Source organism: Rhinopithecus bieti, unplaced genomic scaffold (genome assembly GCF_001698545.2).
Source record: "Rhinopithecus bieti isolate Rb0 unplaced genomic scaffold, ASM169854v2 scaffold_75975, whole genome shotgun sequence".
NCBI classification, from domain to species: domain Eukaryota; kingdom Metazoa; phylum Chordata; class Mammalia; order Primates; family Cercopithecidae; genus Rhinopithecus; species Rhinopithecus bieti.
The window spans coordinates 311,325-339,178 of NW_016828707.1; the positions used below are offsets into that span (position 1 = coordinate 311,325).

Consider the following 27,854-nt stretch of genomic DNA (forward strand, 5'->3'; position numbering starts at 1 on the left):
AAATACAAGTTATTCACTGGAGACACATTTTTAGACGGGTGCTAATGGAGGAAGAAGCCAGCATGAATGATGGAAGGTCAGACAGAAGGGGAAGCTTTGCTAAGATCCACCTTCTGGAGAACAAGAAGGCAGTGGGAGCACCTGGGTCCCCCTTTGGGAGGGCAGCAGGGACCACCGGGCAGCCTCAGGGCCCTGGAGTTCTAGGGATTCTAGGAGCTTGGTCCTGACTTTGCCTGGCACTTCCTTCCACTTAGGAAGTGCAGGTAAGAAAGGAAATAGGAGACCTAGAGTCCAGGTCCTCATGCTGACCAGTTTGGAGGCAGGGCTTTTTTTTTTTTTTTTTTTTGAGACAGAGTCTCACTCTGTTGCCCAGCATGGAGTGCAGTGGTGTGATCTCGGCTCACTGCAAGCTCCACCTCCTGGGTTCACACCATTCTCCTGCCTCAACCTCCCGAGTAGCTGGGAATACAGGCGCCCCGCCCCTACCACACCCGGCTAATTTTTTTTTTTTTTTTTTTTATTTTAATAGAGACAGGGTTTCACCATGATAGCCAGGACGGTCTCGATCTCCTGACCTCGTGATCCGCCCACCTCAGCCTCCCAAAGTGCTGGGATTACAGGCGTGAGCCACTGTGCCTGGCCGGAGGCAGGTAATTCTCAGGGATAGTGTGAGTGCCAAGCAGACAGGAGAGCAGGCTGGGAGCAAGTGCCTATGGGAACATAGTGGAGGCAGGAAGAAGGGCTGTGAGGTGTGTCTGTGAACTGGTCCTGAGATTGGTTTATCAGTCTGCAGGACTACGTGGCTCCTCTCACCATACAAGGGAAACTTCAACTCTTCACCATACAATCCAGGCCTGGAGAACTGAACATCCTCCCTTCCTGACCCATGAGGAAGTGTGAGAAGGAGGAAGTGAGGGGCTGGTGTGATGCATGGGCTCCAGAATAAAAGCAGGCATGGGAAGCTCACCAGGATCCAAAGGGACACCTGTCAGATATACAACACGATTTCTGAATAATCATTTGCAGAGCGTCAAAAGCACCAAGTAGACAAGAGGTTTAAACTCGCATGAAACAGTTTGCTGTACCCGTGAACTCTTTTCTCTTTGGCTCTTTCTAGAATCCTCCTTCTCCCTACCTGAGCTGGAGCCTGCACATGCTCTTGTCCCACTATGGTGCCATGTGTCAGTCAGGGTTCTCCAGAATACAGAATCAACAGAATATGGATGGACAGACAGACAAAGACAGATTTATTTTAAAGAACTGGTTCACACAGTTGCAGGGGCTTGCAAATCTGACTTCTGACTTTTACGGGGCATGCTGGCAGGCTGGAAATTCAGAAAAAAGCTGACATTGCAACTCCCGTCCGAAGGCCACCAGGAGGCAGAATTCCTCCTTCATCAAGGGAAGTCAGCCTTTCTCTCCTAAGGTCTTCAACTGGTTGGATGAGGGCCATCCACATTGTGGAGAGTCAACTTCTTTACTTAAAGTCTACTAATTTAAATGTTAATCTCATCTAAAAAAATACCTTCGCAGTGACATCTAGAGCGAGGTTTGAGCAAACATCTGGGCACCATGGCCTAGCCAAGTTGATACATAAAATTAACCATCATATACTGTATCATAATTTACTGTTTTTTATGTCTGATTTTTAAACAAGATTTCTGCCCTCAGCAAGTTCCAAGTCTTACCAGGAAAACAGAGTCTAATGCAGCACATGGCCCCTTCGGTGGCCCAGTGAATGTCTGTTAAATCATCCAGTGACCCAATTCACTTGACAACATGAATGACCAACACTGTTAAATGTGCACGTAGAGGAACTCAGGAATGAGATTCTGAAAAGGCAGGAAGCTCTGTGGTGCCTCTGTGTGCCTACAGTGAAGTCCATATTGTGCGGAAAAGACAAATGAAAGTTGCAGAAGTCAGCACAACTCAATACCATTCTGGTTAGTGAATTAATCCCAAATGTGTCATGTTTAGAAAGGCTTCTGTAAGAAGGTCCACATAAGCAAAAGAGAAGCAGAAATCATCAGAAAATACTCCCCATGGAAGAAGAGATTTTTCCCAGGAGTAGAGTTGACCATTGAACATACTGGTCCATACAACTGTCTACCCCACCAAACGATGAGTTTCTGGTCAGTCGGGACCACATCTTACTCAACTTTGCTCCCCAAGCAGCGGGCACAAGGAGAGTTAGTATATCAGACATCCCCAAGGGCACTTTTCTGTGCCCACCCAAACTATCCTCCTGCCCTTCTCTACTGGAAGGGCTCGTCTCCCAGCTACAGGCTGAAAATGAAAGATGCTTCCCTCAGTAGCAAGCGGTGGTCATGTGACCAATTACAGCCAACGAAACAAGGGTTGGCTGGGAGGTTTCCAGGAGGGAAGTCCTTCTCTAACAAAGTCGCACAAGTGAGGAGCAGTTGTGTGAAGATGTGATACACAGAACTCGGCAACCTCTAAACCATTAGACAGGAAACCTGAGGAGAAAATCTCATCCCACTGAGGAAGGTGGAGGGCGTGGAAGAAAAGTGTCCAGACCTGTGATGACATCAGACAGCCTCTGAGCTACTGCAGAGACCCCCTACCTATTGACCACTTGATTTGGTGACACTTTCAAAATATATCCAAAATCTGACTCTTTCTCACCACCCCCAGCACCGCCACATGCCCCAGGCCACCACCTCCTCTCCCCACAGGGCTCCCTGCTGCTGCTGTGGCCACTCCCAGGCTATTCTCCACAAGGCAGCCAAAGTGAACTTCTATGAACTTCTACAAACAGATCATGCAACTCCTCCCCCAGAACCCCCCAAACCTTCTCTTCTCACTCCGTGAAATGACCAAAGCCTTTACCACATGGATGAAGTCCTCTAAGACCTGGGCCTTGCCAACTTCACTGACCTTACCTTGTACCACTCCCATTGCCTGGAAACCCCTCAAAGACACAGAGCACACTCCCTTCCATGGAATGTGCACTTGAGGTTCCCTCTGCCTGGAACTTGCCTGTCTTCCTCCTTCACTTCCTTCAGGGCTCTGCTCACATGTCATCTTATTATCAAGGATGTCCCTGACATCCTATATGAGAGCACTGTCCTGCAGAACCGTCTATGACATGGAAATGCTCTATAACCTGAGCTTCCAATACAGTAACCACTGGCTACACGTGGCTACTGAGCATTTAAAATGCAGTTAGTGTGCTGCGAACTGAATTGTTATCATTTTACTTAATGTTAATTAATTTAAATTTAAATATCCACATGTGGTTAGTGGCCACCCTAATGATAGCTCGGCTCTACAAAACAGCAACTTCTCCCTGCTGCTCTCCTATAACTCCGTATTCCCCTTACCTTACTGTATTTTAATGTACTTATCATTATCTAATGTACCATAAAGGTATACGATTATCTGTTTCTCATCTCTCTCATTTTTTTAAATGTAAGCCCTAGGAGAAAAGACACTTGGGTCTGTTTTGGTTACTACTGATCAAGAGAGTCTAAAATAGTGCCTGGTACAGGGTTTGCATTCAATTAGTATGCATGGATTGGATTAATAGAAGTAGGGAAGGAGGGAGGGAAGTTGTCTGGGTCTATCTAACCTCTTAGGTCACATGCCTCAGTTTAGCTCTATGAGTTTTAAATAGTCTAATCAAGAGTGTGGGTTGCTGAAACAGGAGGTCCCTGGTCAGCCTTCAGTTCAAATCCCAGTTTTGATACTTCCTGCCTATGTGGCCAAGGGTAACCTGCTCCATCTTTCTGAGTTACAGAGACTACGTTTTACATCTAAGCCTTTCCATCTGTAAAATGGAAATAACAACAGCTATGAAAAAACGTAACAGAATATCTGGCATTCAAAAGGTACTCAAAGCAATTATTGCCAAAAAAGTTTCTGAGTATGTGGGAACAGACTGGGGCTTGATTGGGGAGCATTTTGTTTTCTAAAACTCCTGCCATCTTCTCCTAGTCTTCTATACCCTTTCAAAAAAACTAGTCAAAGATCACAAATATGAACTTTCCAAAACAACAAATGTCTATGTTGCTGGAAAGAGCTGCCTCTGTGATGTTTATGGGCTTTTTTCAACTTTCCTCATTTAAATTCTCAAAGGAACAAATGGCATTGGCAATCTTGAAATAATTACCACTGTAATTCACCTAAACCAGGGCTGTTGTGGTAATTTAATTTTCAGAAAAAAATTAGACCAGATCCAAAGGAAACTATTCAGACTTCCTTTCACATTTCAAATTTGTCAAGTCGAAATCTTACTGCCAAACAGAACATTCCCAGTGCCCAGCAACCAACACACAGACACACAAATATACACACACACTTAAGCCCAGTGGTCTAGACATTTATATTCTTACCTTTCCAAAACTCCCTTTACCAATGGCCCGCAGAATCTGAAAATGGTCAAAGTTGACTGCAAAAGAAAACAAAAAAGGAAACAAGTCAGATTTGCTAAACCTGGTATTGCTCCTTGAATATCCTTACCTATGTACCTACCCACCTATTCCAAAGGCTCCTGGGTCAGGTGCGCTATACTTGCCAGAGCAGCTGTCCACCCTTGAAGGGATCCACAAGGGAATTTGCAGCACATTCCATTTTTTCCCCAGCACATATTGTCTATCTGAAGCCTTCCCTTCACACCACACTTCTTGATGGGGCTCTGCAGTCTTGCTGCTTCACTCTCCACCCCACTTCTGCCTGGCTTCTACATGCTTCCCTACACCAAGACAGGTCAACAATGTATGGCCTTGCTAGTAAATCCCATGGACATCCTCCCCTCCTTTGACTTGTCCACTCTCTCAATTGTCCCTTTCATGCTTCACTTTCTTCTGCACACTCAGCCCTGTCCTCCCAGGCATTAAATACTAGAGTCTGTCAAGTCTTTGTCTTACAACCGTTCTCTTGTCATGGGCTCCAAAGGCCGCAATGACCATCTAATTGGCAGTGGCTCTCCAAGGTGTCTCTAGCCTTGACTGTATGTGTCAATGCCTGCCCACAGGTCCTCATGGAGGTTCCAAAGCCACCATGAACTCAACAGATCCAAAGCAGAATGCAGGATGAGTGGTCTCAACATTCACGGGCACTATATGTGCAAAACCTGGGACTCATCCTTGACTCCTTTCTCCCCTTACCCCATGTCCGATCTTTCATCAGGTAGCTCCATGTTCTCTCCGCACAGTATCTCACACCTGTCCAGCCCTACGGCCACTTTTCTGGTTTAACCCACCATCTTCTGTCTCCTGGACCACTATGGTGGCCTCCCAATATCCTCACCTGACTCTTCCACTCAGGGAAATATGTGAGGAGCTGAGTGATCTTGCTTGTCCTCTGCTTCCTCCCCTCCGATGTGCCCTCCATTGCTCTCAGTGGAAAAAGGAAATCCTTCCCCAGGGCTGCAGGGCTCCAGCTGCTTCTCCTGCCTCCCCTCCCTGCTCACTCCCATCACCTACTAAATGCCAGACATGTGACAACAGCCACTCCCCAGGGCTCGAGTGCTCTCCTCCTTGCCCTACCCTTGTTCTCTCTGCATCCCCAGAAGGCTGCCCTCACCCTCCAGACTAGGTCTGGCTCCCGACGATACACTTTCATGGCACTGTGGAACTTTCCCCAAAATACATCACTTTGTGTAATTTTACCTTTGTATATTTCATTAAGTTCACTTTTCCCTACTAGACTCTAAGCTCCCTGAGTTCAAGGGCCATGTTTATTTTTTTCTGTTGTACCCTTAGCACTCAGCACAGTGTTTAGTACACAGTTAGTGTTCAATAAATATTCATTAACAGAAGGAATGATTGAATGAACTAATCTCCATATTCATAGTGCCAAACACAACTCCTGGTACATAATAAGTGTTCGGTAAATATTTTTGAATTAGCTTGAATTACAGCCAGTTTCCAATAACTGAAAAGACATGTTATTTACAAAAAAAAAAAAAAAAAAAAAGTGAAGTGAACTGATTAGTTCACCACATAATGGAAGCAAGGATGTGAGGAAGTAAATGAATACAATTAGTTCCTTGTATATTAAACTTATGCAATGGAGGATAATTATGTTGAGTTGTGTCCCTGCCAAGCCAAAGTCAGAATCCAGCATGAGGTCGAATGCCTAACGTGCTTAGAATAGAGAGACGGAGTTAATGGTTAATTTACTAAAACTTTGGTTCTTTGACTTAGATTTATTTCCTTTCAGGATAACTTGCCAAGAAAGAGATTCCATATTTTCACCTCTTACTCATTTACCAAAGGTCAGAGAAGAGGAAAAAAAAGCAATGAGCTTGCACTGCAGCTTGTTATGTAACCAGCAGCATGCTGGGAAATGCAGATGTCCTATCGAGAAGCTCCTGAGGTCCTCACGGGGCAGGTACCACTGTCGGGTCCTCAAATCAGCAATGAACATCACGGGTTCCCTGAAGGCACCATGCTGCGGCACACTGCCATATCTTCATGCTGCTGTTTCCCTTGCCTGCAAGATCATGAACCAACACCCCTTATTTTGGGGAAAACTTTTCATTGGCCTTTGACATGCAGCTCATGCACTTGCTCTCTTGGGAAGCTTTTCCCCACGATTTTTTTCTTTAGAGGTAACTCTGAACCTTCTGTAGACATCTAATAGTTTGGGAGAACATTCCCTGGAGTCAGACTGCTCAGGTCCACAACACAGCTCTACTCAGTCAGTGTGTGCTTAGCCGCATCATCTAACCTCTGTGTGCCTCAGTTATCTCATTTGTAAAATAGGGAAAATGGGGCCTACCTTCCATAAAGAGCTCAGAATCATGCCTGGCATACCACAACCTTTCAAAAAGTGCTAGCTCTGTGTTAGGGGGTGAGGAGTAATCCCCGCCCTCTTTTCTGGTTTCTTGCAGTTGGGATATTGCCCCACACATCCGTGGTCTCTTCTCCCATCCAAGGTGGTGCAAGTTATCCGAGTGAATTGGAAAAGGAATGGCACCAGCATATTGATGCTCACGGTGCCCTCTCTGTGGAGTCTGTCTGACTTTAGGGAGTGGTCTCTCTTCTGCTCCTTCTTGCCAGAAGCTTTTCAGGACCAGCTGCCATGTGGAGAGGTCTGTGGGGTCCAGATTCAGCACTGGCCAGGTGGAAAAGTCCAGCCGATTCTGGGCTTCAGCATTAGGGAGCGCATGATTACTGCCTCCCTTACGTTCCTTGGCTGCAGCTTTATTGCTGTAGAGGTGAGAGTTGGTTCTCGATCAACCTCCTCCTCTGTCTTGTCTCCTAACTGGAGGGAGGTGTTAATTACTGAGCAAATGGTCAAACGCCAAAGGCCATTATTACTTTAATAATTAGTGTTATAACATTGTAAATATTCCCACTCACCCATGTCATCCATATCCCCTACAAAATTGTGGGCTCCTTTGGGGAAACTAACAATGTATGGGGCAAAAAAAGGCACTTAATGAATGCTTGTCTGCTTATTGGACTAGATTGGTTCTAGATGACTTTGAGCACACAGCCTGTGGTTCCTATTTATTTGGCATCTCCCCGGAGTGTACTACACTGATACTTACATAATAGTGCCTAAAAGACACTTTGAATAAGTGGAAAGTTAACATTTGGTTGATAAACAGATTAAAACGGCTTCAGTCAATGAAAATGCCAAGCCAATAACGGGTCCTAGAATCGCACTGTCACGTGAGGTTGCTTGTTCAGAGCAGGAAGAATTGGCTGGGGGTGTGAGAGGGTTGAAGAATGGTTTCTTTGGGTGACCATCTTATCCTGATTTCCTTGGAATCTTCCTGGTTTTAGCACGGGAAGTTCTGTATCCTTGAAAACGACCCAGTCTGGGGAAAACCAGTTTGGCACCCTTGGGTTTCTTATCATGAACCTATTCCATCTGAGGAATCCACAAGAACTGCTTGGGCTGGCAGAGTGACTGGACTGAAGGTGAAGTACATTCTTGAAAAGTGGTGTCTCACCACCAGACTCAGAGAGAGTTGCCAAGGGTGACACCACTAAAAGTGTACCACTAGGATAGAAACGGGCAACACATTGCTGCAAAGGCAAAGACAAGGAGTGTCAGTGTCCTTGCCAAAAAACACAAGGACAGTGGCACCTGCCTTGCCAGGCATCATGAAGAAAATGGAACAACACACTGGGGGCGTTATTTGCTCAGCCAGGCTCCATTCTCCCTTCTTTCTTGATAACAAAACCCCAGCTCTCCTTAGGGATCACTGTGGCCAGCCCCAGGCAATGAATGATAAGCTGCCCATCCCCAATAAAGTCATAATTGATCAAATCCAGTGGCATTTTCAGAATCACCTGGAACCTTGTTAAGAGATCAGTGGATACCACCTCCTGAATTCAGCTCCTGAATTTCTAAGAAGGCATTAGAGAATCTGCATTTCTAAGAAGTTTCTAGGTGGCACTGATGGTTCTGGGGCTGCACTTTGGGAACTACCGATCTAATTAATCTGGACAATTGCGTTCCCCACTTTTCCAGCCACTGTACAGCCAGCAGTGACCCTGTGATCCAGATCTAATTAATGAGATCTAATCAATGAGATGGAGACATTTTTGGGAAAGTATTTTTTGTGTATGTGACAAAAGGGGCACACTGCGCTGGAGCGGCCCTTCCACCCTCCCGCTTCTTCCTGCCTTCAATGTGGATGTGATATCTGGAGCTGCAACAGCCATCTTGTGACTATAAAGCCAAAAACATGAGCCAAAGACCAAGACAGATGCAGGGAAGCCACTCTTCCTTGTGAGCCTCTGAACACATGCCAGCAACCACTTACCTTGGGACTTAATATATTAGGAAAAATAACAACACAATTTTATTTGTTCAGTGGGTCAGGTTGGCTACTATTAGAAGCCAGAAACATTCTTTTCTGATACTCAAAGCCAGGCACATAGCAGTGGCTTAGTAAATGCTATTTTATTGTTAAATTTCCAGCCTTACTGAGATTTTACTAAGGCCAAAGAACAAGAGTTATCTGGGACAACAACATAGGAGCCAGGCTGCCTGGATTTGAATTCTCACTCCAACACTCAGTGGCTGGGTGATGCTGGGGAAGCCACTTGGGCTGTCTGTGCATCAGCCTCCACACTTATATGATGGATATAATAAAACACCTACCTTATAGTGTCGTACATGGTGCATTAACTAATATAGGTTAAACATTTAGAAAAGTACCAAGCATGAACTAATGACTACGAGTATTAGGTATTACTATGAATATTATTCTATATTAGTGGCTTTTCCTCATACTTCACCCATGTGATACAACACTGGTCTGATTAAATCATGACCAAATATTCCACGACTGATAAATCTGGAAGTGTATTAGTGCCAATTAGTTATTGATCATGATGGATCACGCTGGGTAACTCTGGTTGTCCTACTTTACATGCCAGTGGGCTCTTTTCTCATTTCCACTAGACCAGTTATTTCTAATGAATTTCATAGCATGCTTTCAACACTGCAATATGCATGAAGCTGTTTATTCAAACAGCCAAGAGTGAACTTTCAAGATGGCTAGTAATTCTTTCAAACACTCTCTAATGGAAAGTAAACCACAGTCCACATCCTGTACAAACATATGTATTCAAGCACTGTGTGCATCAAGCAAGAAAAGTAAGCAAACATCCCGTTCCTGCCCTCCTAAAAACCTGAAATCTGCAGCTCATTTCTTGCAGAGTTGATGCTGGGCACAGGATGGCACATTGGTGGGTCATGCATGTGTTTAGTCTAGTCCATTGATTAAAATTGTTTTAAGTTACAGTATTTAAAAATTATAAAATGTCACCCCAAAATTCTTGTTTCTGATATGTCTTAGTCTGTTTTGCATTGCTATCACAGAATGCCACAGACGGGGTAATTTATTTTTTTTAATTATTTTTCACAGTTCTGGAGGCTAAAAAGTCCAAAATTAAGGTGCTGGCATCTGATGAAGGCCTTGTTTCTGCATCATCCCACGGGTGAAGGGCAAGAGAGTACAAGATAGCAAACAAGCAAGAGGGGGCTGAGCTTGCTTTTGTAACTCACTCTCCTGATAACTAATCCACTCGCATGATAATGACAGCAGTCCCTTCATGAGGGCAGAGATTTCATGGCCTAATCACCTTTTATTAGGCCCCTCCTCTCAACACTGTTTCATTGGAGATTTAGTTCCCAACACATAAACTTTGGGGAACACATTAAAACCACAAGAAATTGGAAGATTTGCAAAAAAAAAAAAAAAAAAAGTGGGCCAGTGATGCCCTTCCACAACATTCTCTCTGATTCACCACTGTCACACCTGGCCCAGTTCATGCATCTGTTTCCTCCCTGATTCTGCAAGCATCTGAGGTACGGGTTGTTGGGCTGTAGCAGAGAGAGGTCCTATCTGTTGATGGGGAGAGAGTCGGGTCATGGATGAAAAGGAGGGTTTGGTGTTCCTGGACAAAGGTTTAAACAAAGGTTTAAACCCAGTCCTACTATTTGAGTCAGTGTGAACCTGAGTACATAAGTTAACTTCCAAGCCTTGATTTTCCATTTAATAAAATGGGGGTAGTGATGCCTGCATCCCCAAGTTAGGGTGAGGGCCACAGACAGTGACATAGCAAAAGGCCAACTCAGCAAACAGAAGCCACTGAAGAGTGGCCACCCAATCCCCTGGTCCAGCTATGCGCCTTCAATCTAGTCACTTAACAACTCAGAATCTCAGTTTCTTCATCTGTAAAATGAGGTTAACACCTCTCTGCTAAGATTTTTCTTGGAATAAGACTATTATACAATCAGTATATAATGATGATGACTATTTGTTTTTGAGTTTGTCTCTCCTTAGTACAGAAACAATCCAGGTAACCAGGTGACCCCTTAAGAAAGGGCCACAGTCCTGTTCACTGCTAACCCCAGGTGCCAGGCAGGTGGTGCTATGTTAAGTACTCAGTCAAGATAATGACACATATGCATGAATGAATGACCTACATTGAGTAGTAGGAGAATGGCAAGGGGCCTCTCCCAGGGAGTGAGAAATGAGATCATCCTCTCTACAGGAAATTGTTGATGTTTACACAGAAAGGGGGCTGACCAAGCTGCGGCAGGCATCTACCATGAAAAGCTTCCATTAGTCACTCATTCAAAAAATATTTGGGGGAGAATAAATACATTTTTAGTGAGTGGGTAAACATTTGTTGAAATGACGACTGAGTGTATGCTGTCTTCCAGGTCCTGTACTACGTACTGGAAACCAACAGTGAACAAAACACACAATGAACCTACATCTGGGAGCTGACCTTCTGGTGCCAGGAGACAAATCTGCAGTTCAATGATAGAAAGTGGTAAATTCTGGAAAGGTATGGTGGCTCATGCCTGTAATCCCAGCACTCTGGGAGACTGAGGCAGGTGGATCTCTTGAGGTCAGGGGTTTGAGCCAGCCTGGCCAACATGGCAAAACCCCATCTCTACTAAAAATACAAAAATTAGCCAGGAGTGGTGGCGCATGCCTATAATGCCAGCTACTTGGGAGGCTGAGGCAGGAGAATCACTTGAACCCAGAAAGCAGAGGTTGCAGTGAGCCAAGATCACACCACTGCACTCCACTCCAGCCTGGGTGACAGAGCAAGACTCTGTCCCCTCCCCCCTCCCCCCCAAAAAAAGTGGTAAATTCTATGAATGAAAGTAAATCCAGGTGTATGAGTTTCCAGGTGCTGCTATAACAAATGGTAACATACTTGGTAGGTTAAATAACATCAATTTATTATCTTACAGTCCTGGAAGTCTCCCTGGACTGAAATCCTGCTGTCAGCAGGACATGTGTTTCTTCTGGAGGATCTTGGGGAGAATCTGTCTCCTTGTCTTTTCAGCTTCCAGAGGTGTCCACATTCCTCAGCTTGTGATCCCATATCACTGCGACTTCTGCTTTGGTTGTCACATCTTCTCTTACCCTTATGCATTCCCTTTTATTTATTTAACTTTTGTTTTAGGTTCAGGGGTGCACGTTCAGGTTTGTTACTTAGGTAAACCGCATGTCACAGGGCACTGGGGTACAGATTATGTCATCACCCAGGTAGTAAGCATAGTTCCTAATAGGTAGTTTTTTTTATCCTCTCCCTCCAACCAGTGTTTGTTGTTCCCCTTTCTGTGCCCATGTGTTTTATTGTTCAGCTCCCACTTATAAGTGATATCCAAAGAAATATAAATCATACTATAAAGACATATGCACACAGATGTCCATTGCAGCACTATTCACAATAGCAAAGACATAGAACCAACCTAAATGCCCATCAACAATAGACTGGATAAAGAAAATGTAGTACATATATACCATGGAATACTATACAGCCATAAAAAGAGGAAGATCATGTTCTTTGCAGCAACATGGATGGAGCTGGAGGCCATTACCCCATGCAAACTAACACAGGAACAGAAAACCAAATGCCTCCCTCTTGTGAGGACTCTCATTACATTCAAGGCCACCTGGATGATCCAGGATGCTCTCCTCCATCTCAAATCCTTAAGTTAATCTCATCTAAAAAGTCCCTTTTGCCATGTAATGTATACAGAGTCCAACATTTAAGACATAGTTACATTTCAGGGGCAGTTATTCTTCCTAACACATCAGGTAAGGTGATAGTGATTGTGTTGGGGACAGGAGCTGCAATTTTAAACAGCGTGGTCAGGGCAAGCCTTTCTAAAAAGAGGATAATAGAGCAGATCCATAAATAAAGTAACAGAAGATGCCATGTTGATATGAGGGGGATGGTTATTTTGCAGAGAGAACAGCATGTGCAAAGGCCCTTGGCAAAAACATGCATGACAGTCCCTAGAAGTAGCAGGCAGGCAAGGATGGCTGGACTGCTGTGTAGGAAGGAGAGAAAGTGGGCAAGCCAGTGTCAGAGGAGAGGTCATGAGCTGAGGGCTTCACAGGCTGGGGTAAGGGCTCTGGGAAGTTTTTCAAACACGATAAAAAGGTACTACAGGGTTCTGAAGAGGAGAAAGAAAAATGTGGTTTGTTGACGTTTGTTTAAGCTGTTTGGAAATATCTAAACTTCAATCAAAGCATCTTAGATATAATCCGGTGGAGATAAAATTGCCACATGACGGTAACTAAGGAAGCAGGATCTCAGTGATTGTACAGCAATCTCATCCTGCCTGATGAAAGCTGATTGAAAACATGGGGTGAGTGGTCAGACATCAGCCCGGAAAAGGGGGAGGCAGAGCAAGCCCTTGGCAGTGCTGGAGCAGCCTGTGCACACATGGGAAGCAGTGACAGGGACATTCTCATTACTCGATTTAGGTCTGTTCTCCTTAAATTTTCTGAGTTCCCTGACAGGAGTGGAGGACTTCAGGTGTGATGGATCTGCTCCCAAGGACCCTCGGCCTAGCAGAGGCATGCCTAGGTCCTGGCAGACTTCAAAAGGGGGTGATGGGTGCAGCAGTAGAGTCAGGCACAAGGTCAGGGAGAAGAATCCACTCCATCCTTTTGGGACCATCGGGGAAAGTTTTAAAAAGCACAAGACACTGAGCATAGATACGAGGAATAACAAGAATTCCCCAGCGTATGAGGAGAAGAAAGGATTTCAGAAATCTTCAGCAGTGGCATGAAAGAGCAGGAGGAGTTCCATGAAGAGCTAGACAGAAGTATGAGTGGAAGGGATGAGTGGGGCAGGGTGGAGGAAGGCTTAACCCACTGGATTGGTAGACATTTCCTTGGGCAGGAGTGGGTCAGGCCTCAGCAGAGTCTTAAAAAACCATTGCTCAAGGGGCCCCACCTCCCTTTGTTTACCAAGTTGCCCTCCAATGCCTGATTTGGCCTCCCAGGGACTTCAGGTTTTGGAAAGGGGTGATTTTGGACAACAGATCAGACCACTGCAGTTCTCAGGAAGGTGTCCCCTTGGTGTGAACCTATTGGTTCCAGGGTGCTGAGTTTGTTCACAGGTCCAAGGCCAAGAGATTACTTTCTTCTCCTTTTGCCTACCTTCTCAAAGTCGACAGCCCCAGCCCGGTTTAGATTCTTCAGTAGCATCGCATTGTGCATGAAATAAGATCCATGCTCCTCACCATGGCCCAGAAGAATCCCAGTCACCCCTCCCACCAAACCTCCCTACCTTCACTCTCCTTGCCCTCACCACAGTGTGTGTCGGCCACACATGGTTCCTGGCTATGCCCTACAGCCCAAGCACTCTACTATCATAGAGCCTTTACCCTGATGTTCCTCTGCCTGGAACGCCTGGCCCTGGTGCCCCAGTGCTGACTCTGTCCCATCCCCCAGGCCTCCCGCCCCTGGAGAAGGTGAGAGGTCTTCCCTGACCACCCCATCTGGGTCACCTCCCTCAGTATTCCCTACCTCACTGCAGTTCCTTTTGTATTTTTTAATTCTGTTTTAGGAAACATCATGAACAGAAACATTTATTGTTCTCCTGTTGACTAGTTTATTGTCTGCACCTCTCAGGATGTGAACTCCTTGAGGACTATGAGTTTTGCCTGTTTCATTCATTTCAGCATCCCAAGCACCTAGAACAGTGCCTGGCATATAATAGGCACTCAATGAACATTTATTGAATAAAAAAAGAACAAGTGAATGAACAAATATTGAATGGAAGAAATCCAAAGGAGTGCTGGCTGTACATATTTGCAATGAGAGGGTCACTTCTGCCTAGGGGGTGAAAGGATATCTTTAGGAAGTATCTCACCATAGTCATTGATAAAATAGGCACAATGATACCTACTTCTTAGGGTCATTAAGGTGATTAATGGGGTAAGGTACTAAAGGTTGAGGCACACAAGAAGAGAGAGATGTCAGTTCCTCTCAAGTTCGTGTTCACATTTAACGTAATTATAATCAAGGTTGTTCCCCAAAATTGACAAAATTATTCTTAGGAGAATAAATAGGTGGGAATAGGTCAAATGTTCTGCCAAATAAGTTTTGAAAAGTTTCATCCTACTAGATATAAGAATACATAGTTTATTCATTCAACAAATAGTCATTGCACAGGATAAGACACTTACAATGAACAAGAGACAGAACCTCTAGTGATATGTATTCTACCAGAAACCAAGTCACAAAAATGTCCACCAGAGCTTGAGGAAGGTGTGGAGGGAAGACCACAGCTTTGGAGGTTAACAGACCTAGGTTGGACTCCAATAAAGAAGAGAAGAGTTATTCAGTGAGCAGGGCAAGAAGAACTGGCTAGCTATTGGGGAAAAATAAAATAAAATGAGTGTCTCTCCTTTCACTAGACTCCAAAATAAATTCCTGGGTGGATCGGAGTTACTTGTAACAACATAAAAGCCATAAAGCTCACTGCCTAACATGAAAAGCATTCAGTAAATATCAGTCTCTTCCCTTCCCCATAACTCATGGAGACGACTATTTAGGTGTGTGATTTTGCCTCTCAGCAGATAATCTATTAGTTCAAGACCACAGCCTCACAGGCTACACAAGGGCTGGAATCGACAGCTCTCCAGGCAATATGCACTGAGAAACTATGTGTATGTCCTTCGCTCCAAACGCTGAAGGTGATATTTCACCCCAGAAATTCCAACTACACCCTGTTTACAGGCCAATCCTAACATTCATGGCCCTGATTACAGCAGTCTGCCCACAGCCTCCATTTCTCACCTCATTCACATTCACATCCTGAGCGGATAGCAGCCAGAGCGAGATTCGGCTCCTGGCCAGCGTCCATTCTGGCTGGCCAGGGCCAGTAGCCAACCAGTTGTTCAGAAGGGACTTTTCCTCCACTTCCCGTTTACTCCCCATGTGCCTGAGCCACTGCCTGGCACGAAGTAGACAGCCGGTATTTGCTAAGCTGAGCTGCAACCACCTCTTGTTGCCTCATTTAAAACTGTTTTGTTTTCTAGTTGATTAATGTGCTTCGTGAAGCCTTAAAACCTCTTTTTACCCCTCGCTCCACACTCTTATCAGCAAAAACAGTGAATCTATAAGCATTCAGGAATTCATACAGGAAAATATTATACAGCAATAACCTCGGGACAGAAGATAATTTGGATGCTGGTGGAAATGTGGAATTCAGGATAAGAAAAGAATCAAACATATGTTTGAGAGACAACAGGAATTAAACTATCGATTCCTCAAAAGCAAAGACTGCCTTATGCATACCTCCTTCCCGCATTCCCAATGTGTATGTTTCCTAGGACAGTTGTAACAAGTTACCACCAACTACACGGTTTAAAACAACAGAAATTCATTGCCTCACAGTTCTGGAGGCCAGAAGTCCAAAAGGAAGATGTCCTCAGGACCACGCTCCCTGCGAAGTTGCTAGGGGAGGATGTGTCCTTGTCTCTTCTGGCTTCTGGGAGTTACCAGCTATATTAGTCTGTTTTCACGCTGCTAAGAAACACATACCTGAGACTGGGTAATTTATAAAGGAAAGTTGTTTAACCAACTCACAGTTTCACATGGCTGGGGAGGCCTCACAATCATGGTGGAAGGTGAATGAGGAGCAAAGTCGCATCTTACATGGCGACAGGCGAGAGCTTGTGTAGGGGAACTCTCCTTTGTAAAACCATCGGATCTCGTGAGACTTATTTACTATCACGAGAACAGCATGGGAAAAACCCACCCCCACGATTCAATTACCTCCCACAAGGTCCCTCCCACAGCACGTGGGAATTATGGGCGATATAATTAAAGATGAGATTTGGGTGGGGACGCAGCCAAACCATATCATCAGCCATCCTTGGCCTTCCCTGGCTTGCAGCTGCATCACTCCAACCTCTGCTTCTGTCCTCACATGGCCTTCCCCTTTGTGTGCCTGTCTCTGTTTTCTCTTCTTATAAGGCCTATTCTAAATCCAGGATTTTATCTCAAGATTCTCAACTAATTACGTACACAAAGACCCTATTTCCAAATATGGTCACATTCTGAGGTTCTGGGTGGGCATAATTTTGAGAGAATTGCTTGCCCAAAATAGCACCTGACATAAATAAGAGGTTCAATAAATGATGACTGGATGTAACTGAATGAGCTACATCTGTGCCACCTATGAAGCATCAGGGCAATTAATACTGTCAATTAACCACAGCCCCAAACTCTTCCCTCTGCCCCCTGCACTTAAGAGCTGCCTGGTTATCAGACCCTTACACAAGGCCAACTTCACCAGGAAAGATTGGGTTCCCAGCAGTCAGTTGTTTAAGTACTTAATGTGGTTAATATCCATTCTACACAATGAGGACATTTAAATTTTCTGGGACGCCCAATTGTATGGCAGCTAATGGAGGATGTTTGCTTATGTTTACTGGAAAGATAAGTAAAAATGTAATCATCGGCATCAAGATCCTAGTTTGTTTATTCTCATCTGGTTAAAGTCCCTTCATGGCTCATGAATAAAGCACTTAGGCAGCACCAACGTCCATGGCACCTTTATCTCAGCATTGAGCATTCTGAGTATTACGTGAGTAATGCTGTCATCTGTGCAAAAGGAGAGGGAATAGACATTACCCCAATTATTACCTATCACCACTCCCCTTTCTGCTGCTCAGTATTGAGCTGAAAAATATCAGCTGACTCTAAACCACAATTAGGTCCCAGACCCTGTATTATTCTTTCCCTAAAAAGATCAGGAAATTGATAACTGGGTTTTCAGTAGAAATGGCCATGCTGTAGATATTGCAGAGCTGCCCTTCGAATCATTTGTTGAGAGATAGGTGGCTTTTACAGGTGATATAGTCATGATATTTTCTATTCACCTGATTTGTCCTAAGTTGCACTGCTGAAGGTTGGTTTAAGGCCTAAGCAACTAAAGCTATCTCACCTGGCACTGTCAGCTCTGATTCAACTCTACCAGAATGAAGAGCTAAATGACAAAATTTGGTTTCCAAAATATCTTTTTATTTCTACAACTCCAACATACACAGGTGCACATCTAGTTCGCCATGAGAACATGCCCAGGCAGCACTAGACAGTGAGACATTGGGCAGTGTTAGTAGCACAGCCATCCTGGTGAAGACACCCTAGACTATCTGACAACTAGCCAACCCCCAGATAAATGAATGAGCCCAGCTAAGCTCAGCAGGGCTGGCCTGCAGAGCAGTGGGGTGCTGAAGGCTTGCTGGAGTGGCTGCTAAGTAGTATTACTGAGAAGCAGGTAGAGAAGAAAAATGACAAGAAGGGATGGAGATAAAGGGCATGAGGACTATCCTAAGAGGAGCCAGGTATTTTAGCTATAGAACTAAAACAATTTTAACAAAGAAGTGGAGGACCCACTCTATCCAATAGTAAGGCCTTCTCTGTAGCTCCAGTACTCAAAACTGGGTGATATGAGAAGACAAACAGACAGATGGAGGAATGGAACATAATGGAGAACCCAGAAGCAGACCCACCTGATGTGCCCAATTGGCTTTTGACCGAGGTGCAGAAGCAATTCAGTGGAGGGAGGATGGCCTCTCAACAAATGGTGCCAGGGCAACTGGACAACCACAAGCCAACGTGAAGCTCAACCTAGGCTGAGGCAAGGGCCTCCGGTAGATCTGATGGGGGCAGATCACTGAACAATTCTCCTAGATGGGAATGAGAGGCAGTCCCTTCGTGGGGGTCTGTGGGAGAGGGAGGTCCACAGGAGTCAGAGTTACAGATGCAGTGAAGTCACTGGTTTGAAGCAAGGAGTTGGGGAGTAGCTATTTTCACTGTGAAGGAGGAAGCAGACCCCTTGATGAAAGCAGAAGCAGAGTGAGAGTGAGAGAATAGAGATGTGGGGACGACAGTAGAGAGGAAAGCCAGGGAGAGGTGTCCCGGATGACCCTAGAGCCCAGACATACGCATGTGGTCAGACAGCTTCCAAAAGCCCACATTGGGTGCAGCAGCAGGCTCAGCCTGCTGGGCATCTCCCTGCATTGCTGGCCTCAGGCCGAGTAAGGCAGCTCTGGTCCACCAGGTCCACCCACACCAGGTGCTGCTGCAGCTGCCCCCATGACTCTGCCTGAATCCCTTGATTCCTGTCTCTAACCATAAGCTGCTCAGGGAGGGGGGCTGGAGGGACCTGTCACATTAATTTCTACATTCTCAGTTCCTAGCCCGAGGCCACACGTAGGAAAGCCTTGTGTTAGTTTTCTGTGCTACAAAATAAATTATCACAAATTCAGCAGCTCTCAGCAACATGCATCTACTAGCTCATGGTTCTGCAGGTCAGAAATCAGAGCAGGATCAATGGGGTTCTCTGTTTAAGATATCAGAAGGCCAGCATCAAGGTGTTAACCAAGCTGCTCTTGTTGGATATCCTGGGGAAGAATCTGCTTCCCAGCTCATTATTAGCAGGATTCTGTTCCCTGCAGCTATACGACTAAGGTCCCTGTGTCTTAGCTGGCTGTGATCTGGAAGTCTTCTCAGCACCTAGAGGCTTGCCTAGTATAGTGCAACAAATCCCTCTTCTGCTTCAAATCTTCCTTACTTTCCTTTCTGCTACTAGTTGAAGAAATCTGTCTGCTTTGAGAGAGTTCCTGTCATTAGGTTAGGTCCATCTGCATAAAATCCTCTTCACAATGTAATGGAACGTGACACCCAGGAATAAGGTTGGAGGGGAAGGTTCATGATGGGCCATCTTAACATTCTGCCTCCTACATTACCCAGTAAGTGTTGAATTCTTTGTTATGAACAGCCAAACAGTAAGGATGTCCCCTAAAACACACACGTGCACCTATATGCATGCTCACACATAAACACACACATGCATACAGGTGCATGCACACACACATATGTACACGTGTGCACACATACACACAGTCTTGTTTCCTTACTAGCTTAACACAAACTGGAATAATAAAATGGGAAGTCTCATTGAGACTGTTTCTATCTATGGCCTGTGGTGTCCCTGTAGAGTTAAGATCTTCTGTGTATTTTGCATTTCCTTTCTGACCTTCCGTGAGGATCTGGCTCTATTCTAGGCCCTGAGACAGGAACAAACCAAACTCAGTCCTGGCCACCCAAGCCCTCACTTTCTGGTGGATTAGGAAACCCTGCATGAGATGTGGGAAAAGAGAGAGATCCTCAGGAGGCAACGGGCTGGGGGCCAAGAAGGGAATGTCCACCCACCTCTAAGAGAGTCAGGGAGGCTTTAGAACTAAGAAAACGCCGATGGTTTTACAGAGAAGAGTAGAAAGCACATAGCTCTCAGAAACACAGTGAAACCTTCTGCTCACTCCGACATCTGATGAACTTAGAACAGCCAGAGATTTCGGGACTTTTTCTCTGTGAGAGAGCAAAATTATGTAATTTGAGGAAATGAGTTCAACTTTACAAGCTGATGGGGTTTGTGATACTTCCCCTGGCCAAAAAACTGGGAGGATGGTGACATTTTGGCAGAACCAGGGCATGAGAGACCTACTTTTTTGAACAGATGATGTGAGAATTTACCTTACCTCTCTTCTCCTCTGCTCCTATAAAAGAGAGGTCACAGGTGTGTTGTGAAAATTAAATAAGACCACATATGAAAAAGTTAATAGGTTTTGATCTGAGCCCCACACATACTAAGTGATCAATAAAAGGCAGGGGGGAGGATGGTGAAAAGGTGAAATGATATGAGGATGAGGTGGTTGATGGTGGCGGTGGTGGTAATCACAGTTGTTATGGATCAAATTGTATCCCCCCAAAACTCATGTGCTGAATCCTAACCCCCAGTACCTCAGAATGTGGCTGGATTTGCATATGTGGTCTTTAAGGAGGTAATTAAGGTTAAATGGGTCAAAAGGGTGGGGTCCTAATCCAATATGACTGGTGTCCTTGTAAAAAGAGGTGATAAGAACACAGACGCACCCAGGGTGGCCACGTGGAGGACACAGAGGGAAGGTGGCCGTATAAAGCCAAGGAGAGAGGCCTTGGAAGAAACCAACCCTGCTCACACCTTGATCTCAGACTTCTTGCATCCAGAACTGCAAGAAATAAACATTTGTTGTTGAAGCCCCCCAGGCTGTGACACTTTGTTACAGCAGCCTCAACACGCAAATATGATAACAACGATGCTGGCATTGTGATTGAAAAAGCACAGCACCGGGTGTCATCAGGACCCTGGGTTATGGAGGAAAACTCCTCCTTCAATCCTCATTTATGCCGGCTGCATGAGCCTCCAAGGAAGATGAGGCCGGAAGCAGAGAGAGCAGCCGGGAGGCATGTAGGATCCAGGCAGTGAAGAAATGAGGGAAACTTGAGAGACACATGGGAAACTGACCAGCAAGACCACGGGACATGGACAGAAAAGTGTGGGGCGACACCTTCTGGCTCCACAGCTTGGGGCATGGGTGAGGCATGGACAGCTAGTCCTCAGTGAGCAGAGCCCACAGGAGAAAGAAGAACCACTCGCGGGGGAGGTGGGGAAGTTGGCTTGGGGCCTGTTAAGTTTGAGGCAGCTGTGGTGATAAAGAAGGAGACCCAGCATTAAGAAATAAGGAAGGGAGCTGGGATTTGGGCTCTGCAGCCATGGGAGGAAATGCATGAATGCATACTTTGCAGTGGAGCAAATAGAGAGCAAACAGGGCGGAGGGAAGAGCACCAACCAGCAAGTGGGGAGAAGGGACTCAGGCAGAGAAGGGTGCACAAGAGTGGAGAAGAACCCATGGAGAATATCAGGAACCTCAGCAGAGATGCCAGCATAGGGAGGGTCCAGCAAGCCAACACCAATGCAGCTCAGCCCAGCAACCCCATGAGACTAGGACCCTGTGCATAGTGTATCCCTCCAACACTGGCAAAGGACAGCTGAGTGAGTAAATAGTGAAATGAGTAAATAATGAGTTAGTGACATGAATGATAATGAGTGAAGACAGGAACAAATAGTGAGAGTGGGGGAAATATGAATGAGTCAAGGAGTGAAGGGTGGTGAATGATGAGGAAAAATAACATAATAAGGAATGAAGAGCAAGGAAGAGAAATGAGTGAATAGTGAATGAGTGAATGAAATATGAAACGTGATAATAAGTGAAGATAGTGAGTGAATAGCTGAAGTGAGGAATGAGTGAAGCTGAGGAAGAGGGAAGTGAAGAGTGGATGAATGTGAAAGTGAGTGAATGAATGAGTGAATGCATGAATGGGTGAGTGAATGAATGAATGAGTGAATGAGTAAATGAGTGAGCAAATGTGAGTGAATGAACGAGTGAATAAGCAAGTGAATGAGTAAAAGAATGAGTGAAGGAGTGAATGAATGAGTGCATGAGTGAGTGAATGGGTGAGTGAATAAGTGAATGAGTAAATGAGTGGGAGAATGAGTATGTGAATTCGTGAATGAATAAGTGAGTCAATGAGTGAATGAATGAGTGAGTGAATGGGTGGACACTGTGAACACACAATCACTCTTGCATGGTTCTGTGGAGGTTGATCCCTTCTGTCCCTATTTCCCACCGACAGTGAGATCTGCATGGACAGGCCTGGGCTGTGTTCTCCTCAACTTTTCTGGCCCCTCAATTGTGGCTGGCAGCCAAGTGGTGCCCAAGAGAAGTCTCTTGAACAGGATGACTGTCCCCGGCCTGTCCCTGGGAGCAGCAGTCTCCTTAGCTGTAACAGCGAGACTGAACACAGACTTTGGTGCCAGGCAGGCCCCACTCCAGCCTCATCTCTTCCACCCACTAGGACCTGAGGCTTTGTTTCCATTTCTGTGAAGTGGAAACAATAATATATCTCACCTTCAGAAGTCATGAACACCCAGTCCAGTATACTACCTGGCGGATCAAACCTGCTCAACAAATTATGCCTGCTGTTATCCTTTGCCCTTGGTGTTATTCTATCATAATTATGATTACTGCTGGCTGGTCCTATTCTCATTAATAGTATTATAATGACCTGATTGCACAGCCAGAATTGGAGCCAGCTTTTCCTCTTTCATTAGTTTTATGACCTGTTTCCTAATCCTTAGTAGAAGAATTGTAACAACAGCTATATAACAGGGTCGCTGTGGGACCAAATTCTTTAATACATGTAAAGTGCTTACAATTTGCCATTGTAAGGATATGGAACCAACCTAAGTGCCCATTGACCAAGGGGTGAATAAAGAAAATGTAGTATATATACACCATGTAATACTACTCAGCCACAGAAAGCAGCAACTTGGATGGAGCTGGAGGCCGTTATTTGAAGTAATTCAGGGATGGAAAACCAAATATCCTTTGTTCTCACTTATAAATGGGAGCTAAGCTCTGAGGATGCAAAGGCATAAGAGTGATATAATGGATTTTGAGGAGGTTGGAAGTGGGGAGGGATAAAAGACCAGATATTGGGTAAATGACTAGATTGAATGTACACTGCTGGGGTGATGGGTGCACTAAAATCTCAGAAATCACCACTGAAGAACTTATCCATATAACCAAAATCCACCTGTACCCCAAAAACTATTGAAACAAAAAGAAGAAATAAAACCAAATATTCTTAAATGAAATATGTATTATAATTTTATAATATAATTTCTTAAATGAAATGTTATATTATAATATAAATTATGTTTATTTTTCTATACGTATTTTCTCTATATATTTCATACATATATATAAGGTGCTTAGAAAAAAGCTGGCATCAGATACTTTCTCAATCAGTCATTAGGCTTTTAGTTGTAATTTGTCACTAACACAGAAAATCTCAAAAATTCTCATGATTACACACCTCATCTCTAAACATTACATTCACTCCACAAGTATTTTGTACAGTATTTCCGCCTTATCCAAGGGCGATATGTTCCAAGATTCCCACTGGATGCCTGAAACTTTGGATAGTACTGAATCCTATGTATACTATTTTTTTCCTATAATGTACCTCCCTATGAAAAAGTTTAATTTATAAGTTAAGCACAGTAAGAGATTAATAACTAAATATAGAAAAATTATAACAGTATACAGTAATAAAAGTTGTGTGTAGGCCGGGCGCGGTGGCTCACGCCTGTAATCCCAGCTCTCAGGGAGGCAGAGGCGGGAGGATAGCTTGAGCCCAGGAGTTCGAGACCTGCCTGGGTAATACAGCGAGACCCCGTTCTCCACAAAAGGAAAAAAAAAAAAAAGAAAAAAAAAAAAAAAAAAGTTGTGTGTATGCTCTCTCCTTCTTTCAAAATATCTTCTTGTACTGCACTCCCCCTTTCCTTTCTTGTGACAATATGAGATGATAAAATGTCTACGTGATGAGGGAAATGAATGCCATAGGCATTGTGACAGAGCATTAGGCTACTATTGCCTTCTGCTGTATCGATCAATCTGATTCAGGTGATCCTGGATCATCAAGCCATGACGATGCTGATGGCCAGATGTCAGGAGCAGATTATGTCAATGATTACCAGTGTCACTGGCGCAATGTCTATAGCGTGGATCCACTGGACAAAGGGAGATTCATGTCCTGGGTGGAACTGAGAAGGACAGCATGAGATTTCATCATGCTACTTAGAAGAACGGCATGCAATTTAAAACTTAAAAATTGTTCGTTTCTGAAATTTTCCATTTAATATTTGAGACCATGGTTGACCAAGGTTCACTGAAACCGAGGAAAGTGAAACCGCAGATAAGGGGGACTACTGTACCTGAGTCCTGAATGCCTATGCGTAGATTGCATATTGAAATAAATGCATGTAGAAAAGAGAAAAATTATTAAAACTTTTAAAAAATGGAGTTTATGCAAAAAAAAATAGCAACTTTTGTAGCTCTAGTCAGCACATTAGCTTCAGAACATGAAAGCATGTCATTTGAAATTTAGGTTGCTCACATACGATGTCGTCCCTCATGTTGATAAGCTGGCTGCATTCCTTCAGAACTGAAAATGTCCTGATTTAATTGATTTTAGAAGCAGAAGGGAAAGAAAGCAGAACACTTTGCACAAGTCATAACACAAATTGCTGAGCGTATGCTCAGGTTTTGTCAGATTCTTGGAAGGAGATAAACCCTGAGAACAGAAGCCTGGAGATACTGACAATATTTGAGAGGGAAAGAATATGACATGAAAGGTTTCTGGAATTCTCGTGCTTCCTACTGTCAAGCACAGCTCCCAGGCATTCATTATCAGAAGGTTGCTAAGAGAAAGGCCAAACTATTTCCCTCTTCTCCATGTGGAAATGGAAAATGTTCTGGCCTGGTACTAAAATGTTTCTAAAGCCCCATTGGTGGGAGGTGCTCTTGTTCCTTCCTTGAGTCCTTCTAGCTAAGAGAATACCAAGCTTCTCTCGTCTAGTAGCCACAGAATTTCACAAACAGGACAAGGCACAGAAAGTGCTGGCTAAACGCTATGGGAATTATGCCAAACCACCAGCCTGTGAGGGTGCGGGATCTGCTAGCCATCAGGAGAGCCTGCAGCCTGCCTTTCCAGCAAGGTGAAGGTTGGCTTTGGGGGACACAATAACCTTACCCTTTAATGTGGCAAACACAGATACATACAGATTACATAAACAGATAGGTAGTATATCTATGGCATCAAAATTTCATGGTAGGTAGGGAAGACAATTAGGAAAACAAAATGTTTAAAAAGGCTCCTGGATGTGGCGTGGGGGTGATAAGGAAAGAAGGGCTGAGAAGCACTAGTCTATGGTGCTGAGGCTGGCACAGGAGGAAGACAGCACAACACACGGTCCTCTGCTGCCCCTTGGCCAAATGTGTGTGAAGTCACCATAGTTACTGGTGAACAGGTACTTGCCATAATGGAGAGCCCACCTGTGTCAGACATGGCAGAGGTGCTGGGGGAAGAGCGGTGACCAGGGTTGACCAGATCCCCAGTTCCCTGTGGGATTTACCTTCTGAGCAGGAAGACGGAGAGGAAGGGAGGAAATAAGAGGGACAATTGTGAGTGGCAACTCTCCACAGAGGGAGACAAAGTGGGGGTGGTGTCAGCAAGTCATGCAAGGGAGGTGGCTCACCACAGGTGGCCAGGACAGGACTCTCTGAGCATATGGCTTCTGAAACAAGACCTAGAAGGAGAGAAACCCCAGCCATGCTTGATAAGAAGCTCATTCATATTTAGCACAGAAAACTGCACGGGCAAAGACCTGAGGCAGGAGTGAGTTCAGTATTTTTGAGAATCCAAGAAAAGGTTTGTGTATCTACATTACAACTGATGCCACAGAAATACAAAGGATCATAAGAGACTACTATGAAGACTTACATGCCAGTGAAAACTGGATAACCTAGAAGAAATGAATACATTCCTAAAAGCATACTGTCTCCCAAGGGTGAGTCATAAAGGAAAAACATCTGAACAGACCAGTAACAAGTAGAAACACTGAATCAGGAAGAAAAAAATTCCCCTAACAAACAAAAGTCCAGGACTTGACAGCATCAATGGTGGATTCTACCAAATATTTAAAGAAGAATTAGGGCCAATCCTTCTCTAACTGTTCACAAAAAATTGAAGAGAAAAGAACCCTTCCAAACTCATTTCACAAGTCCCGCATTACCCTGATATCAAAGTCAGACAAGGACACTACAAGAAAATAAACTTACAGGCCGATATCCCTGAGAAACATACATGCAAAAATCCTCAACAAAATTCCAGGAAACTGAATTCAATAGCACATTAAAAGAATCGTTCACTGTGATCAAATAGGATTTATCCCTGGGATGCTGGGATGGTTCAACATACACAGATCTGTAAACATGATATGCCACATTAACAAAATGAAGAATAAAAATTGTATGATCTAAAATCCCAGAAGAAAAGAAACATGAGGGAAAAAACCGGTGTATTTGATTACAAAACATAATTTAAGATTTCAGTCCTCCAAAAAATACAAACTTATTTAAAAAGCAAATGTTATGCCAGAAAAAAATATTTGGAGCAAACATGACAAGAGGTAAATATCCCTAAAATACAAAGCAGTCTTAAAAATCAATGATAAGAACTCACCTCCCCATTGAAAAAATAGGCTAAAAATAAGGCCAACCACAAAGGAAGAAATACGAAAAGCCAGTAAAACGAAACACACAACACGTATTTAGTCCCCACTAATCAAAGAACTGCAAATTACAAGTACAAGGAAAATTACGTTTTCTCATCTGGAGTTGACAAAAATTTAAATAAATGTAATTCAGTGCTGGAGAAAAAAAATCATATAATCGTTTAAGCAGATGCAGAAAAAGCATTTGCCACAAGTCAACATTCTTATAAAAACTCCCAACAAATTAGGTATAGCAGGAATACTTCTCAATATAATAAAGGCTGTATATGACAAGACCACAGCTTACATTATACCCAATGATGAAAAGCTGAAAGCTCTTTCCTCTAAGATCAGAAACAAGACAGGGATGCTCACTCTCACCACTGCTTTCATCATAGTGCTGGAGGTCCCAGCCAGAGCAAACAGACAAGAAAAATAAAATGCTCAAATTGGAAAGGAAGTTATGAAACTGTCTCTGTTTTCAGATGACATATATCTTATATAGAGAAAATTCTAAAGACTCTAAAAAGACTGTGAAAACAAATGAATTCAGTCAAGTTGCAGGATACAAAATCAACATGCAAAATCAGTTGTTTTCTATATACTAACAAGGAACTATCCAAAAAGAAATTTAGAAAACCATACTATTTACAATAGCCTCAAAAATAATAAAATACTTAGGAATAGATTTAACAAAAGAGGTGAAAGATTTGCACACTGAGAACTGTAAGTCATTGGTGAAAGGAATTAAGGAAAACACAAATGGAAGAGTAAACATTTTAATGGACTGAAAGAGTCAATACTGTTAAAATGTCCATACTATCCAAAGTGATGTGCAGATTCAGTGCAATTTCTATCAAAATTCCAAAGAAAAATGTTCACAGAAATAGAAATCCTAAATTGAATCCTAAAATTCAAATGGAACCACGAAAGACCCCAACTAGTTAAAGCAACCTTGAGCAAGAAGAACAAAGCTGGAGGCATCACACTACCTGATTTCAAAATATGCTACAAATATGTAGTGATCAAAATAGCATGGTACCGGCAAAAAAAAAAAAAAAAAAAAAAAAAAAAAAAAAA

The 27,854-nt window shown here is 43.9% G+C and overlaps 1 protein-coding gene across 1 annotated transcript in view; it reads right to left on the minus strand.

Annotated features, from left to right (window-relative positions):
• STK32B (serine/threonine kinase 32B) overlaps window positions 1-27,854 on the minus strand; it is a gene marked incomplete at its 3' end in the record, with an annotated part of 393,231 nt that overhangs the window by 296,359 nt on the left and 69,018 nt on the right. The window contains exon 2 of the mRNA XM_017864573.1: window positions 4,356-4,411. Coding sequence (XP_017720062.1) covers window positions 4,356-4,411 — 56 coding nt within the window. The remainder of the gene's footprint in view (window positions 1-4,355; window positions 4,412-27,854) is intronic.